The sequence below is a fragment of the Pinus tabuliformis genome, chromosome 6 (assembly GCF_031772625.1).
Source record: "Pinus tabuliformis cultivar Carrire ecotype Pingquan chromosome 6, CPIR1, whole genome shotgun sequence".
In the NCBI taxonomy this organism is placed as follows: domain Eukaryota; kingdom Viridiplantae; phylum Streptophyta; class Pinopsida; order Pinales; family Pinaceae; genus Pinus; species Pinus tabuliformis.
Window position 1 is genome coordinate 1,272,586,060 of NC_142292.1, and position 17,190 is coordinate 1,272,603,249.

Genomic DNA, 17,190 nt, shown 5'->3' on the forward strand with positions numbered 1-17,190 from the left:
ATGGAAGATATCCTACATTCTTTGATACCCTTTTCTTTCATGTAGATCAAATTGCGTTTTCAGAGAATGAGTTTATCATCTACATCACTTTGATGTCTCCAATTTTTCTATGTGAGGGGATCTTTCATAAATATCCCTTTTTATAAATTCAGAGGAGACCTTTTGATGACTTCAGCTACTTAGAGGACTATGTCTATCCTCCTTCTTCATGCAAGGAATCTTGATAACCCATCCAATTCATAGATGTCCTTGCAATCATGAAGTCATTTTAACCAAACTTGAATATAGAATGAAAAGATACTTACTTGTCATGTGGAGATGAAATCTTCACCTTGATGCTTTCTTGAATGATCTCCTTCAATGAGATTCTTGCTTGAGTTGCCTGGTACAATTGAGTTCCAAGACTTTTCTTGAGACTTCCTTGCCTTGTTCAGCACCAAGCACTACTGCTTTTATAAAATGTTGAGATTACTTGATTCCTTGTGAGGGTATGAAATCGAAATCAAGAATTTTAAAGCATTGTCATGATGCCCATCCAAGATGTGGCATTGTGTTCTCCTACTGAAGTGATATCGTTGTCATGTATGATGTGATTGTATGTCCTTGTAACCTTGTAGAGTAGAACCTTGCTTGAGTTAACTAGATTGAGCAAAGATTTTTAAGGCCTTCGAGCATTGTTCAATACCAAGCATTGAAACTACTTCAGACTTAATTTATTGATATCACTGTGGTATGACATAGATTGTAATGACACCCAATTTGGAGCTAGCACTAAAACTGTGGTAGGTACTTCTTTTGACTGTGATCCGAATTCTGAGCAATGGTATTGGGACTTCAATTTATCTGTGATTACTTGACCTTGAATTGTCTTGTTGTTATATACTTCTTTTTGAAGACTGATCTTTCAATTCCTTCAACTTGTTATGATGCCCTCAGTGAATCTGATCCTTAAGTGTCTCTTTGCTGCCCTTCCTTTGACTTCTGAACCTTAGTTATGATACCACGTTGAAGAATCTAGGGTAGTTAGCATTAATAAGATTCTTCTAGGCATGATAACTATTTGAGAGGCATTTTTAATTTTCTTATTAGCACAATCTTCTCTTTGACGTTGTTAGAGTGTGTGTTTCTTATTTCATCAAATAGCTACCAAAAACAAAGAAACAAGAACACAAGATGTTGGCATTCTGCCAGGGCCAAAACCTCTCCCTCTTAGAGAGGAAAACCCGCACATAATTCTTCTTATAGAGGTTCCAATTGACGAATACCAAGACCATGACCCTTGACCTACTAGACCACTCCAAGACCAAGGCACCAATCCTCTCCTTACTGCTGAGATCATCATCAACATTGTTGCTTCACCATTGAGGCCATCACTTCTGCACCACTTGTTGCACCATGACTATTCCTTCATTGAGATCTTCATCACGACCTTGATTCCATGCACTGAAATCTTCATTATGACCTAGTCTTCATTAGGATTATGATCGAGATGATCACTGTCATTATGCTGAGGTCTTGACTGTGTTTAGTATGCTGAGAGTATATTACTTGTGAGATCCCAATTATGCCGAGACAGTGAGTGTATCCTCTCCATCTGATATGTTGAGACAGTGATTAGCACTGTGGTCTTCATTATCTTATTTATACCGAAACAGTGACTGTACTCTTGCACCGAGATTATCATCATAGTTAGGCTGAGACTGTAATTTGTTCACTGAAGTTTTCCACGAGACTGTCCTCCTGTAATGTGGATTATATCCATGTACCCATCCAAAAGAATCCGAGTTACTTATCTAAAGTGTCTATCCTCCTATGGTTGACTGAGATTCCTGCACCATCCGAAGTTTCAGAGGTGTCCGAATATATATCTTTTTTGTATCCTCTCCATCTGATATATCGAGACAGTGATTAGCACTGTGGTCTTCATTATCTTATTTATACCAAAACAGTGACTGTACTATTGCGCCGAGATTATCATCATAGTTAGGCTGAGACTGTAACTTGTTCACTGAAGTTTTCCACGAGACTGTCTTCCAGTAATGTGGATTATATCCACATACCCATCCAAAAGAATCTGAGTTACTTATCTGAAGTGTCTATCCTCCTGTGGTTGACCGAGATTCCTACACCATCCGAAGTTTCAGAGGTGTCCGAATATATATCTTTTCTATGGTGACCCCAGCGGGGTATATATAGTGGTCTGTGTGTAGGTAAGTCGACTTGTATTCATGACTAGACATGTCACTTTAACTGAGCCGACATGATTGTTCTTCAATATACATTTTGAGGCTGACTTAATTGTTTTCTTCATTGTTTTGCAGGCAGACTTCTTCGTGCTTGTCTTGGAGGATTGTGCTTGTCTTGGAGGGTTGTTCTTGACTAGTATACATTTTACATATATGCTCAAGAAGAGCCTTTTACACATGACTTTGACTCTTTGACTCTCCTAGACATATGGAATGAGCAAGAAACTCATTCAAATAATCTACAAAATAATATTTCTTTTCCTTGACAAGTACAAAGATCAAAATTACATTTACAAATACCAAACCTAGTTACACTTTTCTTCAACAATAATATCATCTAGGATATAGACTTTAGCCATAAGGGAATTGTACGAGATGTTGGTGCCCAATTGTCTCACTGCCCAAGAGGCAATCAAATGTGCAGTGGACTAGTATCATACTAGAAGTTTCAAAGCTATAATGTTTGGGAGAGAACTAGTATAGTGTTTGTTCAATAGTTTTAACCCTTGGGTTAAAATCCATTTCATTTAATGATATAGGCAAGAGATCTGTTATCACAAATCTAGCACCTTAGTGCAAAGACTTCACAAGAGGCTAAGATTACTGAAACATCAGAAGTGTTACCACCAGTGTTGCACACATCGCGATAAAATCGCGATAAAATCGTAAAATCGCGATTTTTTAATTTTGCCGATTCAAAGCGCGATTTTTATCGAAAAAATCGCCCTTTTTTTTATAGCGATTTTTATCGAAAAAATCGGGAAAAAATAGGAAAAATCGGGAAAAAATCGGAAAAATCGGGAAAAAATCGGAAAAATCGGGAAAAAATCGGAAAAAAGCGGGAAAAAATCGTTTGGCACAAAAATATTCATTTTTTTTCAATTTTTTTTCAATTTGTGCCAAACGATTTTTTCCCGCTTTTTTCCGATTTTTTCCCGATTTTAACGATTTTTTCCGCTTTTTTCCCGGCGCCGATTAAATCCCGATCGCGATGTGTGCAACACTGGTTACCACCATCACCTATGTAACATTTCCCTCATTTTACTTAAGTATGAATCCAATAGAAGAAAGGCTTCCCTAGTTGGCCATAGGACTCCTAAAGCAAGACACAATCAAATCTAAGGCGCCCTAAGTGCCTACACAAATTACCACCAATGGAATATATCAAACAAGGTAAGGATAAGGTGGTTATTCTAAGTAATTTCTAAGTCAATATTTAATGCAAGGTAATCCCTCAACACTACAATTCAAAAAAACGCTGATGGTGGCTGCAAAAAACTTGTATGAAAAAAGATAAATTACAGCAGTAAACGAGTTATAACCACAGAAATAAATTCAGCTCTTGAAACAAGTAATAAGCAACTTAAATTAGAGCTTAAATGATGGCCAAAAATATATTTTTTGCAATTAGCACATTCTGAAATATTCAATGCGTATAACAACCACGAAACCCTCGACATCAAACCTTAATTTGGTTTTAAATAAAACCAGCAAGCTAATTTATGATGCTAAGATGATTTTCAAGTCAAATACGTGCACAAATACCAAGACATCTTGGTCTTTTATAAATGAAAAAGTATATATGTTGTCATAAAACCCTAACTTTACCCTGAAAATGAAAAGCCAAATTTAGGTTAATGATTGATTAAAAGGAACAAGACTAGTGCCTACTACATTTTTGAGGGAACATGGATTTAATTAATGACTCCCTTGAAGAGATGCAAGTAGTTCTATGGCAATATCTAGGTTTTCCACTACAAACCCTAGAAAATCACCTAGTGCCTTACTAATAACATCAAGATTATTCAAGGGAAGATACTCCACTAGTAACCTTTCAAGAGTTTTGAAGAGAGGGATTTGTACAAGAAGAAACACAAAGAATGCACAACCACCACTAAAGAAAGTATAATTATAGTAGCATTCATTCATAAACAAAATCCACAAGATAAAGTGAGACAACTTACTCTAGAAAACTTTCTCTTCAAGAAGTCGCTCTAATTATCCATCCATGCTTCTTTTTAGAAAACAGAAATAGTAGACAAGTAGTGATGTTTCTCCACAAGTAGCAATGATTTACAAATGAGAAGTGCTTCTCTTATTTATATGAGAGATCAAGCACCCTTCTCATTAAAATAAAAATATTATCCTAGCAAAAGCCCTAAGAATATAAAATAATGCCTTTAACTTTTACATACCGTGGAGATAAGTCCACAATACATAAAATTGTTGAAATATGTAACTAGGCTCGGTATTCATAATGACATATGTAGTCATGATTTTATGTATTTAATGAAAAGAGAAAAATAAATGTATTGTTATTATTGACACATGGATTTCATGCTCAAGAGAAATTTATTTTATAGGTCAAGCTCCCATTGTGAGCTCCCATTTAGTCTACAAGTCAAGAAAGTCATTTTCATGTATGAAAGACCCTTCTTGGGCATGTTACATATTGTAAAAAGAATTTATTTAAGAAAGTCATTTTCATGTATGAAAGATCCTTCTTGGGCATGTTACATATTGTAAAAAGAATTTATTTAAGTCAAAGTTGAGTCAAAAGACCCTCCAAGACCTCGTCATGGTGCAATGAACAAGTCAGTCTACTCAAGCAACAAGTCGGCCTAAAGGCATGGACAAGAAGCCTATATAAAGGAGGACTCGGCCTCATTCAAGGACTCACTTATCACACACAAGTTCAATCAAGGAAGAGGAAAAAGTGCGAAGAAGAAGAGGACAAGAAGGAGAAAAGGAAATCGAATTTATGGGACTGTTTTTGGGTATTTTTCTCACACGTGCAAAGTAGGGCATCCTTCTACAACAGCAAGTATCAAATTGCAGTCATCTTCAAGGGCCGAGTTCTAGGTCAAGAAAGGTCTCTCTAGCAAGCTGAATTGTCAAGGAAGGGAAGTCAAGTCAAGCGAAGAAGAAAGGAGGCAAATTTGTCCACTTCCAAGCCACATGTGTGACCTAGGGTTTTTGCAGAAGAAGTCGAAATTGCAGTTCTGCAATAGCTAGCTGAAATTCTGATCTAGGGTCATAATCTGAAGTAGTGGAACAACTTTGACCAGCGTTGACTTGGAGGAAGAAGAGTTCATCAAGGAGCAGCTTTGACTTGGTCTTGGAGGGGTCTTGATCAGTGTTTTAAAACTCTGACTCCAGTTCGGAAATGGTCGAGGGTCGGCTCCGTCTTCGACTCCGACTCAGTATCGTCTCGGCCGGTTTGATTTCAGTGACTCGGTCGTTGTAAAAAATACATTAAATATTTATTTTTTTATAAAAAAACATAATTTTAAAGATTTTCATTCATGTTTCCAAACACAAAGCCTTAGAATATAGAGAGAAGACAACATATGATCAAAGTAGGCTCATGAATATATCCATTATATCGAAATGGCACCTAGTGCACTTTCCATTACATACATGAATCATTATATAGAGATCAAAACAAAAACACATAACCAAGCAGGCTCTAAATGGCCTCTACAACAAAAACATCACTAGTCACCAGTACTACTAGCTACTACTAGAGGAGCCAACATCATCTGGCTCAGACTCTGAATTAGAGTTAGATAGGGAAACCCATCATCATCTCCAACTGCACCTGTAGAAATGGTAGCACTAGCAGGCTGTGCAGCAGCAGCACGCGGAGATAGACGAGATATGCGCTTTCGTCGTGGCTGCGCAGAGGAAGCGTCTGCAACTGGAGGACTTGGGGCTAAGCCTAAGGCTGGTACAAGTGGATCTACATTCAACTGAACATTATGTTCAAGTGATGCATCCATCTGTAAATCCAAATCAAGATCATCATCAAAATCAAACTCTACGGATGACTCTCCACTACCCAATCTGATGTTGGATCAATATCTTCCAACACAATGGGATCTGAATCAGGTCTTTTGTTCAGCAATTGGTTGCATCTAAGCTAGAGGTTGTATTGGACATAGACTAGATCATTTAACTGTTTTTTATCCAAACGGTTTCTCTTCTTTGCGTGAATCCTCTCAAAGACAGATCAATTGCGCTCACACCCAGTAGCACTGCAAGTTTCACTTAAAATTCAAATTGCAAACTTCTGCAATCGACGATAATGGCTACCAAAAGCCTCCCACCATTGTGCTGCAAAAAACATAGTAGTGTAAAGAGTTAGCTCAACAAATTATATCCAACAATCAACTTTCAAATTATAAACAATTTAACAAAATAAGAATTTGAAAATTGAAATTTTGTTTACCTGGCTCATCTGCTTCCCTTGCAATCTTTGCTAGGTTCTTGCCAAAGGTACCTATGGCTTTGCTGAAACAAGTGACCTGTTGGTGTATCTCCAACTGATCACTCTCCAATGGGATCATGCGATCAATGCAGTCAATCAATCCATCTCTAACCTCCCCACCCAAAGCTCCTGCCTCCAGAGCTTTATAATGATACCTTGGGTTCAAAAAATACCCAGCTGCATGCACAGGGCGATGGAGTTGATTGTTCCATCTTTCATCAATGATTGCCCAAATAGACCCATACTTGGCCACTCTATCCTTGTATGACCTCTTTATTGGCTCCTTTGCTTGATCCATGGCCTCATAAATGAAGCCCATAGCCAATCTTTCCTCATCCACCAACCTCAACACCTTAACTAGTGGCTCAGCAACCTTCACAATCTCTGCTGCCTTTTTCCAAAATATTTCTTCATTAACTTTTTCAAATCTTTGCCATCTAGTTTGTTAGACCACTAGCTTTGATTCCATTCATCACTAGAAAACATCTTTTGCAAGTTTCTATGTTGGGAAAGCATGGATTGCAATGTCAAAAAATAAGTTGCAAATCTAGTGATGGCAAGCCTAATAATATCTCTATCCCCTGTGTCTCCTCATCAGGCTCAAAATCCCCAAATGATTGTAGATACATTTTGTTATGCTTTTGACATGATCTACAGTGTTCTTGACCCAATCTAATTTGCCAATATCCTCAAGCATGAGGTCTATGCAATGTGCAGCACATGGGGTCCAAAAGATGGTTTTGTGTTTTTCCTCTAACAGTTTACCAGCAAGAACATAGTTAGAGGCATTATCTGTGATGACTTGAACAACATTATCCACCCCCACCTCCTCAACAACCTCATCCAATAGCTGAAACAATAATTGTCCATCTTTCACCCTATTAGATGCATCAACTGATTTTAGAAACATGATTCCCTGTGGGCAAAAGATAAGAAAGTTTATGATGGTACAGTTCCTTTGATCAGTGCATCCATCTGACATGATGATACATCATGTTTTTTCCCATGAGTTTTTGAAATCATGGAGGAAATTTCTTTCTGCAAACGAGACCCCCTTAACTCATGCATAGTAAGGCCTTTGAAAACCTTTCCATCAACAAATATGGCATCAAACATAGGCTCACAATATGGTGAACGGAAAGCATTGAAGGGGATATCAGCATCATACCACCATCTAGATATGTAATCACAAGCAGTCTGCCTCAATTCTTTCTTCCAATGTTCATCTAAAGTGGGCTGCAAAGTTCTACTAGCTTGAGGCCCATGTGCATCTGATGGAGAGGAGGGTGTGACAGTGAAATAACTTTTGATATTCATATCACCGTTCTTTTTCATTTTACCCTTACCCTTTTTTCTTGCATGGACTCCACAGAGGGAGGAACATAGCGAAAGGGGTTGGATGCATCAATACAAGGGATAGAAGAAGAGCCCTCAAAATCAAAATGGGGGTTGGTAGCCATCATTTGTTGTATACTCCTCTTCCTCCTGATTTCAGCCTATATTTCTTTTTGCCTATCTTTTTCTTCCCGAAACTTCTCAAAGCTATTTAACAATTCCTTCCTAATCTCCCCAATTTGTGGTGATTCACATGGAGTAATTTGGCCTCTAATACCTGCCAACTGTCGTTTCAACCTATGAATGCCCCCAAGACCCTCCTTAATTTTTTTATGGCAAAATTTGCAATGCATTTGATTATCAACCATTTCAGCATATGCCCAAGCAACATCTTTCACTCTAGGAGCCATTTTTTGACTTGGAAATGAAAGGAAAAAAATCTGAAAATGAAAACAAAAAAAATAGCATTGCTTCAATGTTCATTTCTTTTACAAAAAACACTCTTTTCAATTTCCTGTTTTGGACAAAAAAAAAGCAAAAACAGATTTTAGAAATGAAAAAAAATACCTCTAGGCACAAACCACCTTCTCAATGCTGCTCCAACAAACCAACTCCTCAATGTTGCTCCAATGGCTGCCCAAGAAGCTCCTCACTATTGCCCCAATGCTTGCCCAAGACTCTTCACTGCTGCTCCAAAAACAAACTCCACAACTCTTCACAAACTCTCACACAAATGCAATGAGATAGTTGTGAGGAAAAGAGGGGTTGGGTAGCTTTTATAGGATTGGGAGAGGTAAATGGACCTCAAAATAACCCTAAGCCAAATTAGAATTGACTGTGGGGTCCTTTCCCCCCCAAAAAAATCTGTAGGCCACATTTTAGCAACGGTGACCGAGCCAATCGAGTTAGCTCAGGCTCGGCTGAGTCGGCCACTAGCTTGGCCGGCTCGGTAACAACCCAGCCAGGCACTGGCTCGGTCTGGCTCGACCGTTTCGGTTTCGAGCAGGCCGTTTCTTAAAACAGTGGTCTTGATCAAGGGTGATACGTCTTGGAATTCGTCAATTGAAGTTCTATAAGAAGAGAAGAATTCTTGTGGGTTTTCCTCTAAGTTGGAGAGGCTTTGGCCCTGGTTGATCACCTATATCTTGTGTCCTTTGTCTTATTGTTATTTATGGTTTGGTAGTTATTTGATGAAGGGAACACAATAATAATCAAGTTGAAGAATAATCTAATCAAGATAAGTAAAAAAGACATCACAACCAGTTATCAAGAAAAGAGAAATCATCTATCTAGCTGCCCCTAGATTTCTCAACAAAAATATCCATTATACAATGGATAGGCCTTAAAGACTCCCAACAATGCTCCCAAAATGAACTAAAAATGCTCTAAAGCCAAGACATCCATCATAAATGCAATCTCAAGTTCACATATGTGGCACGTGTGGTCTCCCAAGGTTGACGACTCACTCAAAATGGTGTGAAGAGGAATGTCTTCAAGGCCCAAAGTGAAATGTTCCCTCCAAAGGGTGAAATGTTTCATCCCCAAGTGTAAAATCACCTCCAAAAGGTTCGACGTTCCCTCCAACCAAGTGCCACACCCTCCCTTAAGGTGCTAGGACATCTCCAAGTGTGACTTTATCAATAAAAAGCCCAATATCCTCCATAACGTGTGGAATGACCTCAATCAAGTGTGCTAAAGAAAACTTAACGTCCTCAAAGGACTCAAGGTTCACATCCATATTATGTCCATGCAAAGTACACTGTCCAAAGGGGGCCTCCAAGAGCCCAAAGGTGACCATCAATCCAAGGCATGTATATAAGTCAATGCAACATAAAAAGTGAGTCATGTCATATGTAACTACCACTATGTAGATCTCATTAGGTATCATCATCAAACTTCACAATAACTTTTAGAATTCATACCACTTGCCAAGTTTAGTTATGGTAGGATCATTATTAACCCCAATTGTAAGCTTTTAATTGACTCAATTAATGATTTTAAGTTTTGCTAAGTTTATCACAGTTTACTGCTCATTTATATTCGCTGCTCACTAGTAAATGCAAAAGCTAAACTTAGAACAAAAAACACCAATGAATCTCTTAACTGTTCAACTTAGAAACAATAGCAAACCATGAAAGTAGACAAAAAAATTTGGGCAAAACCTCTGGAAAAACCAGTAGAAAAGGGATATTTTATTATTTAAGTGCCCTCAGAAATGTAAACAGAGATTACAGCAATTTTCCAGCATTAAATACAGTGCTTATCTCGTAAATTGAACCCACAGAAAACCTTGAAAATTGTATGTTTCTCCTCCTCAAAATATGTGCAATGTTTTTCCTTGAAGTCTATGCCAACAGATTTCCGTACGACTATATGGAGAGACACAGCAGCAATAAACACTACATCAAACTCTGTGCCCAATTTTGTACTTTTCTTGTACAGAACAGCACAAATTTAAATATAGCAGATTTCCTTGTAAATCGTGCCAACCCTTGACCTTGATTAATGTGCCTTCTTTTTGCTGTATGGCCAACAATAAATGCCTGTACGACCTGCACTTAAATCTGTACAGTTCTGTCCATTCAATGTTATACTTTCTCATTTGGATGTATGCACCAACTCCCTTGGTATTTGCACCAAGTTTTGCTGCCCCTTCTCTCTTTCTTCAGCCTCACGAATCTCTCTCTCACTTCATTAAATGTTCATAATGAAGTCAAAAAAAAAATGTGTACCTTCACCCACATAAATCTCTTTTTGTCTCATTAAAATGGCTATAACCAACCCTAAGATCTTCAATGGTCAATATTAGATCTTGGTCCACGAGAGTGTCAGACATGACTTAATCTCTCGTTAAAATCACTTAAATCACTTGAGTGACTCAACTTTATAATATAAAGTTACTTTTGTAGGTTTTAACCCTGTACATAAATCACCTGCAAACAGAATCTTAAAACAGAAAAATATACAATGGCGAGAACATAAAATATGCACAGAGATTTTCTCTTGAAACCTAAACCAGGAAAACCAGATTGATTTTTCATTTTATTCCTTTCAATGTTACAATACATGATATACATGTCGAAGCATTCATAAACCCTAATCCATTAACCCTGGAATAAAACATAAGTTCCCTTAACCGGACCTACAAAATACCATAGGCAAAAAACCATCATGGCCAAAACCATGTGCAAAAATCATGCACAAAACTATGGGTAGGTCCGCCCATCATCTTTAGGTTTGCCCCCCATCCTTGGGCCCACTAGTCGTGGAAAGAATATAATACATACCCAACATTCTCCCACTTGTTGTTTGCATTCCACACAGGGGTCTAAGAGTGCAGAAGTCATTGGTCTCGAGCAACAACGCCCATTGTTTCTCTACACCAAAAAAACTTCTCAATGCTCATAGGCTTTGTCAATGCATCTACAACATTCTTCAAAGTTTCCACTTTTACCAGCAACACCTTTTTGTCTTCAACCATATCCCTCACAAAGTGATACTGAACATCAATGCGCTTTGTCTTTGAATGATAAGCAGGGTTTATTGCCAAGAAAATTGCACTTTTGGTTGTCACAGTCTATCCTTATATCTTGTTGTACCAACCCCATACTTTAATACAATCTTTGCAACCAAACTACTTCCTTGCTTGCATGAGTGGTTGTCACGTATTCAACATTTGTAGTTGAAAGTGCCACCACAGACTGTCTCTTGCTCATCCAACTAATTGTTCCTCCAAATAGGTTAAACAGTAACACATATCCACTTGTTGATCTTTGTTGATCTAGGTCTCCAGCCCAATCTGCGTCAACAAAACCACGTATGTCCAACACTCTGTCCAAGCCTGGTCTTCCTTGGTAGCACAAACCATAATCACTAATGCCACACAAATACCTGAAAACTCACTTCATTGTTGTCCAATGCTCCTTCCCTAGTTTTGACATAAACCTGCTCAATACTCCCACTGCATGTGCAATGTCTGGTTTGGTACATACCATTGCATACATTAGGCTACCAACTGCACTTGCATATGGAACATGGGACATGTCCTCTTCCTTTTCTTGTGTCTTGGGACATTGTTCAACAAATAATTTTGCACCTACAAGAATAGGACCCTCACCAGTTTACTATCCTGCATATTAAACCTCTGCAATATTGTCTCGACATACTTCCTCAGGTTTAACCAACACTTCCTCTCTGCCCAATCTCGTTTGATTTCCATGCCCAAAATGTAGTTTGCAACGCCAAGATCCTTCATGTCAAATTTAGAGGGCAATTGGGTCTTCAAATCCTGGATAATTTTTTTGTCATTTCCAATCAATAACATATCATCCACATACAAGACCAAATAAATAACACGGTCACCAATTAATTTAATATACACAGTGATCCACTTTGCTCCTTGTGAAGCCAAGTCCCCATATATATGTATCGACTTTTTGATACCGCGTCCTTGGTGACTGCTTTAACCCATACAGACACTTTTTTAACTTGCATACTAGTTCTTTCTTACCCTTCACTACAAAGTCTTCTAGTTGTTTCATGTAGATCTCTTCTTCCAAATCCCTATGAAGAAAAGTTGTCTTCACATCCATCTATTCTACCTTAAAATCAAAAGCAACAACAACATATAAAAGTAATCTAATAGAACCTAACTTGGTAACAGGAGAAGAAATATCACCAAAATCAATTCCCGACACTTGGGAATAACCTTTTGCTACAAACCAAGCTTTGTATTTCTCCACCTTGCCTTTTGCATTCATCTTCTTCTTAAACACCCATTTGTTGCCAATGGGATCCAGCCAGCAACTCTACCAAAACCCAAGCCTCATTTTTGTCTAAAGATGACATTTTTTCAACCATGGCCTTCTTCCAGAATTTGCCATCCTCTAAATCCACTGCCTCCCAGACAGTTCTAGGATCATCATCAGTTGACAGTAATAGATAAAGAAAAATTTGAACAGAAAGCAGATAGACTATACCTTTCTGGTTGCCTTCTCTCTCGAACTGATCTCCTCAAAATTGGAGTTTGTGGCTCTTCCTCTTCTGATTCCTGTTCTACTGTAGAGTTTAATTCTTCCTCCTTCAATTCAAACTCTATCTTCTTTGGTTCTTTTTCCTTTGGTAGGAGTTTATGTTTAATAACATCTTTCACCTCTCTAAACACCACATCTCGGTTGTACCCAACCTTCCTTGTTTCTGGGTTCAAAGAGAAAATCTCTGTGTATATTTTATGTACATACATTATATACATATGCATCACAGCCAAATACCTTAAGATGTGAGAGAGGATTTCTTACCAGTCCATACCTCATGTGGAGTCTTATCCTCCAACACTGGTGAAGGTGATATGTTAAACAAGTAACCCGTAATATCCACTACCTCTGCCCAGAATTCCTGCCCTAATCCAGCGCGCCACTGAGCATGCTTCTTTCCTTTTCTAGCAATGTCTTGTTCATTCTTTTTGCGACTCCATTTTGTTGAGGTGTGTATGGAGTAGTCTTTTGTCGTGTTATACCACAGCATCTCTGATTTATTGTGAGATCACAATGCCAAGGAAGTGTTATTTACAAAAGTCGAATTGATTGTTTATGCCCAAGATAAGAGGAGGTTCTTAAGTGGATTGAGGCTGAATTTATTATGCACATGGAGGGCCGAATTATCCCTAAAGGGAAGCCGAAATTTATGTGGTCCCAACACTCTGATTTTCCAAGGCCGAATAAATTACTACTTTCATCACAGGATTGAGCCATTTGCTATATAAATTGTTGCGAGTCATATCTGATTCTCACCTTGGGCAAAGTTCATTTGTAAGCCAAAGATTAATGTTGTAGCAACTTGTAATTTGAGGAATAGTATCCAATCACCAAGAGGCCGAGTTGTTCCCTTGTTTCCAAGAGCATTTTTCAAATCATCAAATCTGCCTTCTGAACAATATGGAGCACATTTCAGGTGTCACACTCCAATGGCTTTGTAAATTTTGAATTTTTGCTTTCAAATTAAAGATCAAACTTTGCCTCAGAAATTAATAAAAGTGTCTTCCCAGTTTGCTCTCAAATTGTTTGACAAAAGTTCTGTGTTGTTATTTAAAGTGATTTTTTTCAGAGTTTGCACATCTCTTTGTAGAAAGGTGTCAGTGAAATTTTGAAGTGCTTTTGGAAACATTTGCTTGAAGTTGTTGAAAAAGTTCTATCAAGTTTGCTTGGTATATTACACAAACTGTGCATCAATTAGTTGAGCTTAAAACTTGTTATCTTTGTTTTTTCTTTTATAGGATTGGCCATTGCACTCCCACTATGCATCACCACTTATGTATTGAGCAATCCTATTGACCTACCTTTGGTCATTTCTTGAACATTGATAAACTTATCATATCTTATTGGGTAGGGCTAAAACTTATGGTCAAATTATTTTTCATATTGTTTGATGATTTTTTTCATTTACAATGTTGCTTCACATGATTGTAATGTGGAGTACTGTTTGACCCTAATACCATCATATTGTTGGATCCCATCCTTATTCGAATGCCATATTGTCAAAAACCTTTATATCATTTAACCCTTAGACATTGTGTACACTTTGTTGGATCCTACATTGTGTTCACACCATTGGATATTGCAACACCCTCAACTCACTATACTATTTGACGACACTAGACCTATCATTGTCTATATCATGGACTTGATTATTGCTTAATATTGTCTATGTTGTTTACATCATTAACTTACAACACCATCTTAAATTATTTGACTTATTTACATCATTAGTCTCAGAACATCATTAGACGTTATTAGACTTGCTACTTTGTGAATTCGACATTACATCACCTAATATCAAACACCATCCTACATTGTTTTTACACTGATGGACGATGTTATCTTAATTTCTAGAAATTAATTCTTTGGGCATCTTTAATTGTGGACCTGAACATAAGACTTGTTAGCCTCTCACATATAGGGGTAACTGGGGGAGAAATTTTCTCCTATGACCTTGATCACAAACATCGATTCCACCATTGACACCCATATTTCTCCATAGATGGATACCAAGAGATTCTTCCCGCACCATCTTGAGCTTACTCATTTGATGATTTGGTGTGTGACACACATGAGGTGCATTTGTTCATTGTTTCATATTAAGTGTTAATGGCATATGTATTTGGCATAAAAATAGTTGTCATGGTTTGAAATTGGATAATGGATAATGATACTTTGAAGTTGTGCCTCTTGCCTTGTTTCATCTTTGTGGTCATCATCATCTCCTAGTCAAGTGTTGTCCGTCTTGGGTAGAGGGTACTACGAGGGGACTTTGTTAGGGTTAACGTCTCCATGTCCCAATTAATACATAACATGCTCGATCCTTTCCATTTCTATTGCCCCTCCTTTTGGGTTGGTTGTTATATGCTACACTTGTAGGTTCATGCTTCATAATCCTATGAGAAAAAGGGCCTTGGATTTTCAAGGTTGATGTGGCTTTATAAAAAAGGAAAGGGCAAGGTATAATGTTCAAAATGCAAAAGAAAATGAAGGGATATGAATGATAAGTCAAAAGCCAAAGTAAAGTTTGATATCTACATGGCCATTGCCCTAAGTCGTATGCTATGAAAGACATACCTAAAAAACGACTAAGTGAAATTATCCTAAACCCCCATGCAATAGAATGCATATGCAGGGAAAGGGGACTATGAAATGAAGTAAAAGAAAAAGGAATACAAGAAAACAAGTAGGCAATAAAGGGGTAGTAAGACACAACATTGAGGAAAGGGTAACTCAATGCATAAGCACCTCCTCAACAAAGGTGTTCACTTAGATGAATATTTTACATAACCTCACATGACTATGTAACATTACTCATGAAGTTAAACCCCAAACCATTCCATCCATCATTACACGTACTCCTTGAAGGGTACCTAGGGAAATACTACTATTCTTGGGTATTGGCACACCTACTAGGTGTTGTAAGTGGTAGCTTGGACAGGTGCCTAACACGTGGAAGTGTCCATGCAACGACACTTTATAAAGTGTACCTTTTATAATTAATGATTATAAAGTGAAAGTTGTTGGGTATGTGTTATATTCTTTCCACGACTAGTAGCAGATGTTGTTATGTTGTGTGTTATATTCTTTCCACGACTACTAGCAGATGTTGTTATGTTGCGTCGAGCGCAACACCCCAAGAATCTTTTTTTATGCGAACCCAATAAGAGTTGGGCGGACCCAAGGATGGGGGGCAGACCCAAAGATGGTGAGCGGACCTACCCATGGTTTTGGGTGTGATGGTTTTTTGCCCATGGTATTTTGTAGATCCGGTCAAGGGAACTACGATTATCTTCTATTCTAGGGTTAATGGATTGGAGTTTATGAATGCTTTGACATGTATATAATGTATTGTAACATTGAAAGGAATATAATGAAAAATCAATCTGGTTTTCCTGGTTTCGGTTCCAAGAGAAAATCACTGTGTATAGTTTATGTTCCTGCCATTGTATATTTTTCTGTTTTAAGAATTTGTTTGCAGGTGATTTATGTACAAGGTTAAAACCTACATCTGGTATCAGAGCAGTTTCGGCTTCAAGGGGATGCCTTTGCGGCTGAGGGGTTTTGCTCAAGCCTGTTGTAGACCCTGTTACAATGGGAGATCCACGGTATCGAATCTTGCGATGAAAGGAGATGAAGAACAGTGGAAAGATAAAGATTGAGAACTTCAATGGACAAAGTTTTGAGCTGTGGAGGCTCAAGATGGAGGATTTGTTGGTGGACAGAGATCAGTGGATTGTTGTAAATGTCGATACGACACCAACAAGAATGTCAACAGAAGATTGGGCGAAGTTAGATCGGAAGGCAAAGAGCACAATACAATTGTGTCTCTCAGATTCAGTACTGTTGAATGTATCAGGGGAAGCTACGACAAAGGCTTTGTGGGACAAGTTAGGGACTTTGTATCAATCTAAGTCTCTGGTGAACAAACTGCTAACATCATGGGTATATTTCTTGGCATTTTCTTCTTCTTGGTTCCTTTTTTGGTTATTATGGTGTTGGAGGGTAGAAAAAGGAGGGTTGAAAAATGAAGAAGGGGATGAAGAAGTGGGTTATAGTGGATTTGATGAAAACCCCGGAGAGGAGTACCTTGGTGAGGAGGAGCTGGAGGAGAGTGAACATGAGTCAGCTCAAAAAATTAAACAAGACCAAACCCCATTGTGGAAATATGTTAATAGGCCTGAAGCAAGGAAAGAGGGTGGAACCACTAAATTTCATTGACCCCATTGCAACAATAATTACACAGGTTCATACACTCGTGCTAGAAAGAACCTCTGCTGGAAAAGGCCATGGGATGGAGATAAAC

At 38.1% G+C, this 17,190-nt stretch overlaps 2 protein-coding genes across 6 annotated transcripts in view; one reads left to right on the forward strand and one right to left on the reverse strand.

The window, feature by feature from the left end:
• The window catches only part of LOC149263294 (Transducin/WD40 repeat-like superfamily protein), a 403,412-nt gene that overhangs the window by 90,283 nt on the left and 295,939 nt on the right, over positions 1–17,190 (forward strand). The window lies entirely within an intron of this gene.
• LOC149263295 (uncharacterized) overlaps positions 5,744–17,190 on the reverse strand; it is a 48,653-nt gene continuing 37,206 nt past the window's right edge. The window contains exon 7 of the mRNA XM_089448647.1: positions 5,744–6,028. Within this exon, the coding sequence (XP_089304773.1) occupies positions 5,744–6,028 (285 nt within the window). The remainder of the gene's footprint in view (positions 6,029–17,190) is intronic.